Below are 16,388 nucleotides of genomic sequence, written 5' to 3'. Positions count from 1 at the left end.
AAAAATGTAGGAAACTATGCTTTATATTTCTCTTTTTTTATGCTAAACACTTTGCAAAGAGAAATAAAAAGCTAAATGGGTAAGTTTGCTAAATAGTTGTTTTCCATTTTCGCATTTCTCTTCTGGTTTGTATAACTTGGCATGAGTCAGAATTCCGAATGGAATGAGTTACTTTTGATTTTCTTATTCTGTTAAATTGTCACTTTCATGGAAGGTTAGGAAATGCGTATTTGACAGGTAAAAGAATATGAATGTTGCCATTATAAATCTATTTGTTGACGGATACACAATTCCTCTCCCCAGGGCCCGTCCAGTTGTCAACTTGTTCAACCACTCACTCTCTTTCACTTCGGAGGGCAAGACTATCGACATCGAAGCCGTAGGGGAAGAACAATCTGGGTGCCAAACGCCTTCGGGGAGATCAGTAGCCTGCGTTGGCCTTGAATTTTGTATTGGCTATACAGGCATCGGTGTTCCAGACGATATAGGTAATTTTGGAGTCGTTTTCCGAGTTTAACCTCAAAAGAAAATCGTTTCCTTTGTGTCTAATTGCACTTCCCGAAACAGTCGTAATGACGCAGTCCATCAGAATATTCATCTGGCCTCTTATCAGACTTCTTATAGCTGATTCCTTTTTATTGACATTTTTTTAGTCACTTCTGCTTTTATAAAAGTTTCGCAACTCTTTTGATGGCTTTTCTCGGACTTACTATCTGATTCGACAATGTGCTGTGTTTTTAGGTTCCATTTTCGTTTACACAGTTTCAAAGTTGACCTTCCTGAGATCAGTTATGATTCCTATCTTTCTTTTTGCATTTTCGCAGAGTTGTTTGTCGAGTATCATCTGGATGAAAAAGTAAGAGAACCTCGTTTGTTCTTTTTATCGAATGAGCATCGGCAACTCGAAGAAAATGTTCAGTTGGAGAGGAACATAACATCATGCAAGTTCCATCAAGTCTACGTGACGGTAAGTACATTTGATATTCTGGAATTCCTCTTTCCAGTTTTTTTTTTTTTTTTTTTTTGCAATAAGTAAAGAAGGCATGTCTTACTACCATTCATAAAATCTTAGATACTTCTCTTGAACCTTTAAAGTAGCTTATTTTTAGGGCACTCTAGCCAATATCTTAGTGGAAATCAAATATATTCAGTAACTCGACATTTCTTTTTAATGTTTTTATATCTATTACATAAGCATCATCAAATAACAAAGTTCCTTTCTTTTCCTTACAGTACCATGCAGTATTCACTGCTTTATTATATCCAGAACTTACATATTTTAATTTTATTCAACAGAAAACACTGACAGACAAGCTAACTCCGATGACAGCGGGCGTAAAATACCGTCTTGTAGAGCCGTCTTACATAAGGACACCGCGATCTCTGACTCCTATTCTGAATCAGCGTCAGAAGCTCTCCTTGTCCGACTCCATCACTATTCAGAAGAATTGCGGAGAGGATAATGTTTGTGTACCGGATCTCATCCTTACATTCACAGCGTTAGTGGTCTTAGCATGATTTTGTTAATCTTATACTGCTGTAAGTTAGGCCCCATTTGAAACTTTTTCCTCCAGCAGAAGTCTGTTCTTGATGTACGTTATTTTTTTTTATCTGACCGTTACTGTTGTTTCTTCAACAGGCCAGAAAAGTACGTATCCGATAGGAAAAAGCTCCTGGAAATTGACATCAGGGTCGTCAATGACGCCGAAGACGCCTTTGAAGCCAGGGTGCACGTCCCTGTTCCACGTGGCCTATCCTACACCAACTTCATGCCCAAGGACAACACGTCTGTCACTTGTTCGCAAAGGGCTGTTGGTAGTAACTTCACTATTGTCTGTGAAATAGGCAATCCTCTACCAATGCATAAAGGGGTAAAAAATTGCGATCAGTGGTTTACGCTTTGTCAGACTGCTTCTTTAATTCATGAATATAAATCCATGCCTTACAACTAGATTTTTAAAAAATGAAATACACGTTTACACTGCAGCTACTGGCATGTGTATCACCAGCCATATGTTCCTGGTAGACGCCATTTTCCAGTTCTGTGAAAGATTAAAACAGTTGGTTAAATTTTTGCCAGGTTCATTTCGGAATGTCCTTTGAGCAGTTGGGTGACCCAGTCGGCAACCAGTTCCTCTTTGAAGTAACGGCCAACAGCACTAACAGTGAAGAGAGCAGGACCAGGGACGACAACGTAGCTCTCAAATCTGTTCTCATCGATGCAGATACACAGCTTATTCTCTATGGGTAAGTACCAAATCATAATACTAAGAGAATTGCATGACGAGATATGAGGGGCTGGGATAAGAGTTAAAAGTGGGATAAAACCCCAAAAAGGGCTGTTCTTTCTTTCACTTCAGCACTTCCGTCCCTGAAAACATCGAGTATAATCGCACTTTGTACGATATTCGTTACAAGACCCATGAGAAACACCTTGGCCCCCAGCTCACGCACAGATACGGATTGTCGAACAAGGGCCCTTCACACGTGATGGAGTCAGAGATTGTCATTTTGTGGCCAACAAAATCACTGAATGGTAAGTCTTCAAAAGAATTTAAATCGTAGTTTGAGCTTTGGGTTACGTTAGCTTGAATTTTATCTACAAAATATACAAACAATGAAGATTGGCGCTGAATGCGCCTAGAAATACCATAAATATATTATTTAAAGATCGTAGATACTTTTGTTTTTATTTAGTGTACAATTTATCTGTTTTTATGCATTGCGCACTAATGTAAACAAGTTCAAAATGATACTCAATCATTTTGTTGGATCCTAATATGCAGTACGTACTAGGCTTGGATGTTTTACTTGACACAATCTGTAAAGGACCTGCAAAGTTTATGTCATAGTAGCTACATATTGAGCTTCATTTCTTTCATAGGGAACTACCTACTGTACCTGGTTGAGCAGCCTGTCACTGAAGGACCTGTCAATTGCTCGATTGTCCCTGACGTCAACCCAATGAATCTTCAGGTTCGTCGTTTGTCGGTTTATTTATGTCGCAGAAGATTATTATGTTTTCACGGCTATAAGCTGTTTGCATACTTGTTGAATGTTTGGATTTCAGCTTGTGGGTCGTAACATAATTACATTTGAAAGTAATGGCTGTCATACTTGTTTTCGGTGGAACGAAATTTTTCCATGTAATTGACGAAGATTGGGTTGCGAAATTGAGTCATTTGTAATGGCTAATTCATACTTCGCCAAACTGGTAACATACCTCCATTTACTTCAGATTTTCAGTTATACATACAAACAAGTACTACAAATAATATTTTATCAAGTATCTTACTCGTTGATGCTGCCTAAATTCTTTTTGATCGTGTTTAATAGACTTTCAGTTCAGTTGAGACGTCAGTTTTGTCTTTTAACCAAATAATAGCTTTTGATTATTATATTTGCAAAGTAGTTTCGCCAAGTCATAATTTAGAAGTTGCTGCCTGTGTCATTTACAGTTGATTGAGAAGAAGGTTGGCTTGGATGTTTTGAAACTCGAGGGACAGGAAGAAACTCTTCGTAATGTTGACCTGGAGGGAACGTACACAGAGGAAACTTATGTCTCTGGCGGTGGCGGTGAATACAGGGAGTCTGATGCCGGGTCTGCTGGCGACTCCGAATCGTCATCATCATCGTCTGAGACTTTCTATTCAAGTGGTAGCAGTGGTGGATCCCATTCCTCCTCCTCCTCTTCTTCTTCTTCATCTTCATCATCATCATCTTCGACCAGGACATATTCTTCATCGTCTTCCAGCTCAAAGACCACCTACAGCTCATCCTCAGACTACGGGTATTCTTCGTCAGAGAATGAATTAGTGAGGAAACGCCGACAGGCCCACGAACCTCGTGACTGGGACAAGGAGGTAGGCACTTCATGCATCATAAAGTGGGGGACGAGGACATTACTAGTTCTGAATACATGCACTGGGAAATAAAAGTAGCCTCACAAAATTCTCATCGTTTTTTTATCTTGACAGACCAGTAATTGCGGAATAACACAGTGTACGAAGATCCGCTGCTCAGTTGGACTTCTAACGGCTGAAGACGTCGTCTACATCTACGTCCGCTCAAGGCTGGTGGTGGATACTCTCGAAAATGTAAGACTTGCTTTATCAGTTTTGGTTTAGAGTCTGTCTGATATATCTCTTCCAAGTCAAAATTATACTCAGATGTATTTTTTCTACTAAATTTTTTGTTTTCATCTTGAGTCGGACACTAGAGTACAAGTTTTAAGAATAAAAATGGAGAGTTGTAAGTTGAATGTGCAAATTTTCTTTGTCATGAGCGTGACTTTTCCAAGGAAACTTCATTTCGTTGTAGATAAAGAGCAGCTGTGAGAACCTGCAGCTGACGTCTGCTACTCCAGCATGTATTGCTTCTAGATGTAAGCATTTGTCATTGAATCAACATTTCTCATAAAAACGTCATAAACAGCACTGCAAAGGCATTCATTTTGTCATTTTTGCATATGACTTATGATGCACATAGCAATCACTCCAGAGGAGGCTTCTACGCGGAAGTAGTTATGAAAAATATTCAAAAAAATAACAGAAAATGAAAAAGGTTTAACCAAAGTGCAAGGCAGCAAATATCGAGTATTGAAATAGGATTTCTGTCAGCTCACCTCCGTCACACCAATGTAACAATTTTATTAGTAATTTTAATACTTGATGTAACGGCATATAGTCTGCAGATCATTTTCGATGCTCATCATGCTTCCACTCGCTGATGAGTCATTTTCCAACTATTAAAAGATGAGCACAAGTCGAAAAATACAGAAGTAAGTCAATGCATCTATCGTACGTGAAACTAGTTTGGGAACATAACAGGAGCCTTACAAGAGTTAAAAGACAATCGAACAAAAAGAAAATGCAATACAAACACTAAGAACCCACACAAAGGTAATGAAATTTATTCAATGAAAATTAAACATGTTCTTTATTTAATACCGGGTGTTTTTAGTTTGATTAAATGGAAATCTACTTTCCTCAGCTTTCCCCTAAAGGGGCTCGAGCAAGGACTGAAATTTCCCAGAGAAAACGATGTTTTACTTTTTCATGCAACAAGAATGAAAAAAAAGTATGAAACTGATATTCTCTGTAGAGTCTATTAGATGCGGAATTAAAACTGGACCCCAGATTAAAAGTGGTGACGGGCAGCTTCCGGTCCTTAGTAAACTGCTGGGAAATGTGTCGTATTGAAAGTCGACTAGGCCTGAATGTTTCAGGCTTTGTATTTATACAATAGTTTTTCAGACTATAATCAGATTGCTAATATAATAAGCAGAATAAGATAAGCATTTTGACTAATATATATATATATATATATATATATATATATATATTATATATATATATATGTGTGTGTGTGTGTGTGTGTGTGTGTGTGTGTGTGTGTGTGTGTGTGTGTAAATGACAGCTAGAAGGTAGTCTCAGGACACTTGCAGCAGTTTCATTTGAACTGATATATTATGAAATATTTTTTGTAAGCTAAACCATTTGACCTACTTTTACTTTTAGCACACTTATCAATGGCGTGTTAGTGCAGTGCTTGGTGTTGAATGAAGCAGTGGGAGTGCCACAGTTTTATCTTTAAGAATAAGTGCTCTTTGAATTCCTTCCATTGTTGCCTCTGACCAAATGTTTCAATCTTTGCAGGAAGAACTGGTAAGTGCACCGTTGCAATATTAATAGTTATTGTGGATTAGTACCACATTAACCACATTAGCATAACATGCCCCAACATTATTAATCAGGATCTGTTATTAGAGGGATCAGATCATCAAGACTTCTTCTTTCCCTATGTTCTTGTTAGTGTGTCCCGTTCAGCACTGAATGAAGTCATCTTTTGGCAAGAGAGATGCTCTACGAGTACCTACCTACTCGGCCCTCTTATTAATCACTCAATGTTGTACTATTGATATTTCTTATTTGCTTCATAGAAGACCTTTATGTTTGTGATTATCTTCAGTTGAAATCTGTTGGATAGTTATGCAAATTGAATAGTCTGTTTATGACGAGTGTTCATCCTTCTAGGAGTCATTTTTGAACATTCATCTTATTTTCCACTTCCGAGTAGTGCTGCAACTTGCCATAGTTTTGCTACATGGCATCCTGAACTGTATATTCTCTTTTGACTCCTGCATTTTCCCAGTCTTGTATGAATGGTTTTCATTTTCTGACTCTCTCATAATGACATTTTTCTTACTGACCCCACAAATAAATATTTTTCGTCAACATTTCTGTTTGATTTTGGTAGATCTACTTCAAAGTTATGTTCATTTTTGGGATGTCCTTATACTTTATACTAATAATCCTGTATGAATTGTAATTAGAATATTTATTCGTTCAAATTGAACTAATTTTGTATTAATTACAGTTTAACTAATCTGATTTGAGAAATCGGCGTTCCCTTTCTCACAGGTACTATGCCACGTTAGGGTTATATAATTACCAAATCTGGAAAAAGAATATCACTTTTATATGCTAAAATGCCACCATCACTCGCTCAAGAATGACTGACTTTAACCTTGCATATTTTAATGTCTCAAATGAAGGCTAAGGTTAGCAACATAAATAATCACATAATGACATTGTACGTATTATTCACATTCCCATTCACACAGACACACACATTCACATACACACAATATATATATATATATATATATATATATATATATATAATATATATATATATATATATATATATATATATATATATATATATTATATATATGTGTACTTATATATATTTATATATATATATATATATATATATATATATATATATATATTTACATATACGCATATATATATAATATATATGTATATATATATTTCATTTTTTACCGTAATTTATCAGTATCGGTGTCCTGCTCCTTGTCTGAGTTAAGATATTGACAAGAATTTGACTCGTGAAAGACTGACATTTCAAAGGCAATCCAAGGAGCAGTTTCAGTGAATGATCAAGAATATAACAACACAAATCATGTGGTCAACCGATTACAATGCATACACTGTTTCAACTCTAGTTGTGCACATTAACGGTATCCTGGACCACTGTAGATACAGGAAGATATAAAGAGGTTTAAAAGTGTGACCAGGCACACCACCTCTCAGGTTCCTCAGGGAGAACAAGCAGACTGTCGCTTTGCTTGAGGATCTTGACTTTACCTTCGTTCTTTGCTAGAAGCTAACAAGATCCTCTGATGACTTTGCTATGAGCAGGCCTTTCAATACGGTTTTTACCATATTGTGTGTGTGTCATAAAATAGTATGTCTCTGAGTAATATCAAAATGAACTTATAATATTAAATTTCTTAATCGTGGGTTTCCATTATTCTCGGATATTGTAATAAGAACTACAGACAGAATGTTCGGGGCAGCATTTTACAATTAATTCAGAATTGACTTGTAATATCCTTTTATGATCAGTTTATTTCATCTTTCAACAAGATTTTAAAAACTTTCTTTGAAATTTCACTGCCTGATCAGATGGGCGAATACCAAAGCTTTGTATCATACCGTTCACAGACTTTTGATAATATCAGATTTGAAACTTGATACCTAGTATAGAGGGTTGGCAAAAGGTTGATTGAAAGAGGAGACCTTCAATGACATAGCAGTGCAATAAAGCATCACGACAAAATGAATATAAATTCAAGCGAAAATTAATACTAGACAAATCAGTAAATAGCATTATTATAACTTCTGCAAAACTACACTATTGTTATGAAAACTGACCAGGATGATTTAAAAGCTAAATCTACTGTCTGAGATGACTGTAGAGGCCAATTGGAGTTGGCAAACCCGAGGGTGTCTCTTGTCCTCCCTCTGCTGTTTCCTATTGGTGCTGCTTTCCTGGCCACGGAGAGACATGTGCTTGAAGGCAAAGTGCTGCATTTGTTTGAAATGCACCAAGTTTATCATTAGCAAAAGGGTATTATATGCTTACACTTCTTACAGAAAAAGGACAGGAATGTTTGTTGTGCAAAATTTGGAGGCACACCACTGGCACTTTTATAAAACATCATTCTAAGAGTTGAGCATTTTGATAATGATAATGACCGTCATCATTATAACTGAAGACACATAGAAATATTATGAATTCCTGATTTTGCGTGACTTTTGCCCTCAACCAACTTACAAAATGCAATTATGATTCATTTGCTACAAGTCTTGGTTAATTATGAGTCATTGAAAGATAATCACCTTTTCTAAATTCCCAGCTCTGTTCTGAAGAACCAAGTCACTTTATAGCATTTAGTTTAAGAGTCGAATTGATAATTAGTAAACTAATTTTAAGTGTTGACACAATGTGTCATCCGCTTTCTTGCACGTTTTAAAAATGTCCTTAGTATCAGTACAAGAAGTGACAGTTTTTTTTAATTAATTTAGGAATGGCAAAAATGATACAAGTAGTCTTTAACCTCTGTCGTCATTTGTATCACTACCATAAAAGCAACGTACTGTACGTGATGACATATTACTGAATAGTTCTTGGATACATATAAGAGCACGTCATATGTGGGAATAATGTAGAAACTGAATACAGTGCCATTGACATGTTTTAGTAGCACTATGTGACTTTGAGACAAAATGAGTTCTAATGTAACGACTAAAATTCCATTCATAATCATACCCCTCTGTCTTGCTTTTGATCGTAGATTTTTGTATAAATATTCCCTCTTAATATGTAGCTTTTACCATTCTCGGAAAATAATTATAATTTGTTTTTTCTAGTATAAATTTTTGTATCATTTTTCCACTTTTATGTAAGCGAAGATTCAATATTGTATAGTAATTGATGGTGTCATGTCCATTACTTATTTAAGAACAAATTCGTGTTTCTTACGTCAGAGACAAGATTTTCCCTATACGAAATCCTGGGAATTGTTAAATGGAGTAAACTTACATATAGAATGGATTGTAGTCTGCAGTAGTAATAACAATTAGATTGATTGTACCCTCGGCCACTGGCGTTTAGAAATAGGTTTTATAATTGCCAGAAGGATAGCATGTTGAAAGTTTCGTGTTTTTTTTTATTTCAGTTGTTTGATTTACATAAGAGAACAAGTGGTATATAGCAGCATCTCTGTTCTCTTATGTATGTATGGATTTATTTGTTGACATTTGTAGATCCTTCTTTCATTCACTTGGGGTTCATTTGAGTCCACCTCTGGTGATTTTTTCATTGTCACTGGCACCAAGAAATCCAGCAGGTATACTTTTTATTTGCAATTGAAAAGTTTATTATTAGTATTCTCTCTCTCTCTCTCTCTCTCTCTCTCTCTCTCTCTCTCTCTCCTCTCTCTCTCTCTCTCACTTCTTGTTTGAGTACTGCCTGTGAAGCCAGTTAAGTAGCCAGAAAAAGGTTTTAATAGTCAGTTATTAATGATGAAAGTGTTCACGTAAAGTGGTTAGACAAGTAAAGAGAGGCTTCACGCACCTTACTCTGTAGTGCCAATTGTCTACAATGAGAGGCATCAGTGCAGCTAAAAGTCACAACTAAATTTGATAATTGAGCCACTAGAGACGTGGACAATGAAGACAGAGACAGAGCGAGTCGCATATATAGTAGTATATTGGTTTAGCCTTCCTTATGGTCGCTGTCAACGTGCAATATCTGGAGTCTAACACACTAACTTGAATCACTTGTTCTCTCTGGTGATATTGCTTCGCTCGCGGGTTGCTGTTGTCACTTACATCCCGGACTGAACACAATTGCTGCTGTGCCCTGACGTGAAACGTGCTGCTCTCCTGGCGACTTCAGTATCCGATCGAAGACGTCAGCATCACCAGCAGGATGGTTGCCAGGGTCAAGCGTCTGCCACATGGTGTGGATCCATCCATTATCCCAGTAAGTCATGCCACCTCCATTCTCGTTTTATAATTTCAGACAAGAAGTGTCAAGTGTTAAACACTTGTTTAATTAATTAAGATGGTTCATGATTTACATGTGCAAGGGAATCAGTGGGGGAAAACTTGACACTATTTGTGGTCTTATAAGTAATTGATATTAATGAGCAGTGGGAGCTCATTTGGCAATATGCTGTACATATTATGGATAAAGAGTTCATAATAATGTTTATGTCAATTTTATACTCTTTCAGTTAGTTATACATAAAAATATCGTATAATATTCAGCTCTATTACTTATTGTATGAGTCTGATCATTTTTAGAGCACATACTAATGTTCATAGGGGTGATATTCTGTCTTGAAAAAGAATTTTTACCTTATCTTACTCTAAATGAACACCCAGGAACACATAATTATCGTCTTCTCTGATACAAGTAAGGAGTTTTAATGTGCGTCAGAGACTGAGCTATTTTATTGTAATTTAGGGACCAAATTTCAGGGCGATAAGCAGTCCTGATTATGCCCAGGGGTTCGACAATAAAAATTTTGACTGAACAGAATGGGTAGGCCTTGCTTGCGTTGAATGCCATGCTGGATGAGAGGTCTGAAACTCCTGCTGCAATTAAAAGATTCAGTAAAGACCCAAGGGCTAATCCAGTTTAACTTGATTTTCTGGCATTCCGTAAAAATAATGTAATAATAATTGTAATGAATAGTTTACTTCCAGTTCCTATAAATAGATAGAAATGTTGAACATATGGTATTAATGTAACCAAACCAAAGATAAACTAAGGTAACAACGATAAAGATGAAGACAAGCAAGAATAAAAGGGGCACAGTACTTACGGGAGTATGCGAGATCGATTTGATATAAAGGTTGTAAAGGAATGCGGTTAGGTAAAAGGAAGGGGAGAGAGGTAGTGTGACTTTAGATTTAATTAGTAGTGGGCTTTTTGGCTTAGATTATTTAAAAATTATAACAATGCAACTGTTCATGGAATAATTATGGTTGTTTGCAAGGAGGGAAGAGTAAAAGTGTAGTGTGGAAAAAGAAGAAAAAAAAGATATGAGTGGGGAGAGGTCAGTGGAAACTGTAGGATTTCAGAAGAAAAGTGTTTGGTGGTGTTTGGAGTGCAAGTAGCTTAAAAGATATTCTATGGAGGGGTGAAGTTACGTTTTTAAGGAAAGGATAGTGATAAACAAAACTATATCTGTAAGGGACATGCAGAGGTGGCTAAAGAGATAGAGAGAGATTGAGAGAGAGGATTAAGAGTGAGAAAAACTGTATGGGGGTAAGAGTAAACAGAAGGCTAAGGAAAAGGTGTAAGACGCGAGATGGCGAGAAGTAAGTGAAAAGGGTAAGAAGGGACGGTTTCGAAGGTATAGTTGCGTAGGTCAGGTCAGGTGGGAGGATGAGGGGAGTTTCTTGGAGATTTAGAGGGGAAGAGGAAGCTCACGTTATGTTATAGGAAATATAAAAACCATAAAAGAGAGGGGGTAAAATTTAAACAGTGAGGGGTAAGAAGAAGGCGTACTGGTTACAAGAAGGGGTTTTGGGTGGGTGTGTGAAATTTAGAAACAGCCCAGGTATTGGGACAAGATGGTCATTTATTGCTAAATCTAAACAGAAAATAGCAATGCTATTGAGCTCGCATATGTCATGAAGTCCCTGGACCTGGTGTTCAGTTAAGGAGCCCCACCCTCTATTGTTTTTGTATTAGGGTATCTGGAAAGAAATGAGGAATATCAAGCACCTGGCATTTGGAAAAGCACCTGGGTTACTGCCACCATGCGAGGCAGTTTAACCTGAAGGGAATCTACCTGGTAAATAATGCATAGGCCATTTTCTCATTTAAATCAGATGTATATCAAGTAACTAAAGGACCTGGGCTTTTGAGGTCAAGTTATCATCAGCTAAAAACAGTGATTCCTTGATATCAAGATTCACTAGAAACAAAGCTCAATCCTGTCATGGAATAAGAATGGAAGCATTTTCAGGAAAAATGTACAACGAATCTAAGAAAGATCAGGAAAGGTCAGACCTCAGTCACCAGTCAGTACTCAAGACCGGGAAACCAGATTGAGCAGAGTCATGAAAAAGGCTATATGGCACTCAGTACAATAACACAAAGATAAAGTGGCCCAAAACGAGAAATAGAAAAAATGCCGATTTAAAAAGGAAAAAAATAAATGAACTATAGACAGAAGAAGAAAAGTGGGAAAAAAAGAAAAGGTAATAATTATGGTCAGTAGTTCTAGTGACATCAGTGCAGATCGGGCATCAAGCGTAAGCCAGTGCCTCTCTGAAGTGCTTGGCTTGTTGCATGTGGCTGTTGCTTTAGATCAGTGTTAATTATTTGAAGGATTTTAATCCCCAGAAAGAACATTTAGATCCAAATCTTTTTTCAAGAGAGGCTGAATTACTTTGTTATAAGATTTTTAGATTTTATATCTAACAGAACAAGTAACATGCAGTGAGTAATTATTCATAATTTTTATGGACTAGCATTGTAATGGTTTCAATGTACACATTTTTATTTATAATAAAATAATTTGTATTTACTGCCAAAAAAGTAAAATAAGTACAAGGAGTTGCGGGGAGGTAAATGAAGGTGGCCATTACGAGTGAAAAACAAGCAAAGAGAACAAAAGATAGTCTTCGTGGACGCTGTCCAATTCAAAATAGTAAACTCATACGGCCTTAAGTAAACTAAGGCCATAAAATGTTTCCTCAGATTTCGTGATCAATTCGAGACATGACTTACGGCCTTCTCTACCCTCACAGATACGAGCCCTGGATGTAACGACTCCAGTATCTCCCGCAAAGTCGTTGGACGAAGCCCCTCCAATACCTTGGTGGGTTATTGTTTTGGCAACTATGGCCGGTGTCCTTATTCTTCTCATCATCATCCTCATCCTTTGGAAGGTGAGTTCCGGCCTGGTGACTTCTTCAGTTATAGTTTTGAGATTATTAGTTATGTATAATATTTGATAATATGCATAAAAGTTAAAAGTGGAATAGTCTCGCTTTCTGTCTATAGAAATAGAATGGTAAAACTTAAAAACGACACTTAGCAGCGAGCATCCCGTCTGTTTAAATTTAAATTAGAATCTAAATTCACAAGCCAGAGAAGGTAGTAAACGAGTGTTTTTTTTTTTATTATAATAATCATGCTGTTAATTTACATGACAGTTTTGAAAGCATTTATTTCTCTCCCTACTTCCTTCCAGCTCGGTTTCTTCAAAAGAAGTCGGCCGAAATGTGCCTCAGCTTAATTGCTTCCTCCTTTCTTCCTCTTTCCTTCTATTTCTCACTTCTAAGTACGTCAACTGCGTGCATGGAATTTTGTGTGTCTGTTGATTTATTGATTTTTTGCATTTTTTTTATTTTTGCAAAATTATCATAACGAATTATGTAGAAAAGCTTTTTTTTATTACTATATCGTGACCTTCCATTAATGAAAAGAAGACAACTCAAAATCAATTTTACTTTTTTTTTTACGTATGACGGCTATTTTTAATAGATTAATATTTCCAATGTGTTTTAGTCATTTTACCCTATTTTCCTTGCACTAAGTCGTTGAAAAATCTGGAACAAGTTAACATAAGATCATGAAGAAAGCTCGGTTTTCACATAACATTAATATGATTGAAGTCACAGTCATTAGGTAAGATAAATCCTCGTGAACTTGGACCATGATGTCTAATTACTTGCTTCAGCGACATATTACAGCATATTCCTAAATTAATTCAAATAATGACGCTTTTTTTATTTTTGAAAGAGTTCTTGATTTTTTATTATTTTTCACTTGGTTTAATGCTTGCTCGTTATTTTGTTACTAAGTTTGGCCTTCCTTTGGCCGTCCTGCCTCCCTTTCCTACAGTGTGGTTACTTCAAAAGAAACCGCCCTGAGCCCAGTGGCCGCGGCTCTGACGATGCTCAACCTTTGAATCCTCCCAACGGTCATAACGGCCACAACGGCCACAACTACAGCCCTTACAACCGTCCATTTTATCCCGGAGACGAGGCCTTATGATTATCAGGTTTGTGTGTTCTGATCTTTTGAAGAAGGAAGAGACTCGGAAGGACGTCAGTGGAGTAGGTTCCGGAAGAACCAAGTGATATTTGCTGCATTTCTGGATGAGGGAAGCTTGTCATCTCACGCTTTCTTATCTACTTATCAGTTGGGGGAGATAGCTTTTCATTCCAGAAGCACTGACTTCATAATTTGACCCCAGGTGAAGGTTTTCTCAATAGATGAAATTGTCACTTGTCTACTATAATGAAACTGAATCAAGTCTGAATAGCTATCGGATTTCTGCAGTGAACTAAAATGATTCATTTGAAAACCTCCCCAGAAATTTGCAAACTTGACGTAAGTAAAGACTGTCAGAGTCTTTCTCTACAAGGCAGTCTTGATAACTTGTCATTGTATGAGAGACTTAGTGTGTGCGTGTATGGAAATTTGTATGAACTCCCTAACACTTACAGGATTAAGACAGGAAAATCGCCTTCGTTCGCACCAGTGCTAATTTTTTATATAAATTTGGAATAAGGTAACGCGAATTTTGAAACAGTGTTTTGGAGGTTTGGATCTCATTTGTTTATATCACGTAGTCAAGTGCCATACTGAGGTGTGATTGTCTTTAGAGATGAAGCAATCTTTTTGTAAATTATAGTAGTCATGACACAATACTCTATGAAATTTTGTTACCCATTATTCAGTGTATTCCTTTTTACAGAGTCAAGTTTGGCAACAATTTTATATCGTACGGCAACTTTAATTTTGTAGAATAGTGTCGAGTTTACATAGTATAAACTTATGAAACTTTTTTTATCTATATTACCTTGGTTTGATGCAGAATCTCCCAACCACATTTCATTTTACTGTAGTTAGAAATACAAACTTTATTGAATGACATTAAGATCTTCTTTGTTTATTATTACTGTTTTGGTTGTAATCGAATTAGGTTGAATCACTGATCCATACAGCAGTTGTATGGTCACATGACAAATACTCAGTGCACCATGTTGCCAGATTATAAGTTTTTGTCAGCAAAGGGTGTCGACATCAAATACTCGCAACGAGATATATTTGATTTTTGTAACTTGGATCTCATAGATAAAAATCCTTGAAGAATTAATTGACCTGAAAATGCGCGTCATTGAACGTTGTTTGACATTGTTTCTCATGGGGCACATTATGCTTTGTACTGTTGACGATGAAAAAGGAGAATCCACTGAAAGTAAGAATTTCATTCAATTGTAATTATTCTGTCCAGGAACGGAAGGTGGACAGTTGTCATTTTATCGGGAATTGACGAACACTATTCTTATTCCTTCAATTTGCGAGTTAGGCGACCATGACAATTTGAGTGTTTAGTGATACCATGTTTTATATCATATGCATGATTAATAACTAAATGATAAGCGGGTGCATTCAATAATATTGGATACAGGACTTATATTATCAGTATACTGGTAGCAAAATGCTTTTTCTCTTAATATGGATATGCTGCCCTTTCCGAAGAGAAGCCATTAGCTTACTTCTGTGGATTCTCTTGAAAAGTTTTCATTTTTCAGTCGTGCACAGCTGCGGTTACTGAAGGTGCTAACATTTTTTTTTCTTTTATTTACGCGAAATTTCGTCACATAGTATAACAAAAATCCCTATTAACGTCGATAGTCTGTTTGCATCGAAAGAAGCTAGTTAGCGGCACTGCTTGATCAACCTGTTTTACTTTTTCACTTGCTGGAGCTGTCAGTGGGCAAAAGTGGAAGATGAGGACTTCCAAAAGGTTTTGTTGATGCACAAGCTGATGGGATTCTCAGTTAGGTAGAGAGAGCAAAACGAGTGTGTGACTGAAGGTGTCATTAGAAGAAGGGCTTCGGGCACGAGCCCCGCGCCTTTAAGCTAACCTGAAACGTTTTAGTCCAGATAGAACCAACTTTTATGAGAGACATTAACAGTCGTCCGAATATTCATATTACTGTCAATTGTCTGTAAATAGATGGAGCTTTCTATTGTGCTTTTGGATTCTAGTTCTTGTTCTCTAGCTAATAGTCCCTATGTGTGTGTAAATAAGTGTATATTTGTAAAATGTTTTATGTAATTTATTTATGTTAACAATAAAATTCTGACAGTAGTCTTCATTTGATTTCAATGCCTTTTCCTAATATATCTACTTTCGTGCAGTGCCATTTTCCACTTTGAACACAAGCACTGTTATATAGACAGGCGACGAACAATCCAAATCAGTTTGACAATTTTAGATATGGCAACCCAAAACCGAAGCTAAATGCAAATAGAATGAGCATATAAAATATTATAAACAACGTAAGCACGTCGTGACGAGGGACTCCTGTAATGAATGCAACGGAAGACGTCAGAAGCCGAGTGACTCCGATTGAGTCTTCACTCTTCAAAAGGCCAGTCAGTGGTGGTCAAACAAAGGTAAGACGACCGTTAAGTAACGCGTTTTAATTTTTTAGACAAAAAAATATGTTTCTCCGTATTTATCTTTA

At 36.7% G+C, this 16,388-nt stretch overlaps 1 protein-coding gene across 4 annotated transcripts in view; it reads left to right on the top strand.

Moving 5' to 3' along the window:
- LOC135218291 (integrin alpha-PS2-like) overlaps positions 1-16,009 on the top strand; it is a 620,750-nt gene extending 604,741 nt beyond the window's left edge. For 3 of the 4 annotated variants that reach the window (XM_064254504.1, XM_064254506.1, XM_064254503.1), the window contains 12 exons: positions 304-488; positions 825-967; positions 1,297-1,499; positions 1,640-1,871; positions 2,081-2,247; positions 2,361-2,536; positions 2,885-2,976; positions 3,459-3,863; positions 3,978-4,097; positions 9,775-9,861; positions 12,648-12,788; positions 13,747-16,009. In XM_064254504.1, coding sequence (XP_064110574.1) covers positions 304-488; positions 825-967; positions 1,297-1,499; positions 1,640-1,871; positions 2,081-2,247; positions 2,361-2,536; positions 2,885-2,976; positions 3,459-3,863; positions 3,978-4,097; positions 9,775-9,861; positions 12,648-12,788; positions 13,747-13,899 — 2,104 coding nt within the window. In that variant the 3' untranslated portion in view covers positions 13,900-16,009. Of the gene's footprint in view, positions 1-303; positions 489-824; positions 968-1,296; positions 1,500-1,639; positions 1,872-2,080; positions 2,248-2,360; positions 2,537-2,884; positions 2,977-3,458; positions 3,864-3,977; positions 4,098-9,774; positions 9,862-12,647; positions 12,789-13,093 lie in introns of all 4 variants that reach the window. The other variant, XM_064254505.1, reaches the window with a different exon arrangement.
- The last annotated feature ends 379 nt before the right edge of the window (positions 16,010-16,388 follow it).

Source organism: Macrobrachium nipponense, chromosome 9 (genome assembly GCF_015104395.2).
Source record: "Macrobrachium nipponense isolate FS-2020 chromosome 9, ASM1510439v2, whole genome shotgun sequence".
Taxonomy (NCBI): domain Eukaryota; kingdom Metazoa; phylum Arthropoda; class Malacostraca; order Decapoda; family Palaemonidae; genus Macrobrachium; species Macrobrachium nipponense.
The sequence above is the reverse complement of the archived record's forward strand: the minus strand, read 5'-3'. Positions and strand labels throughout refer to the sequence as shown.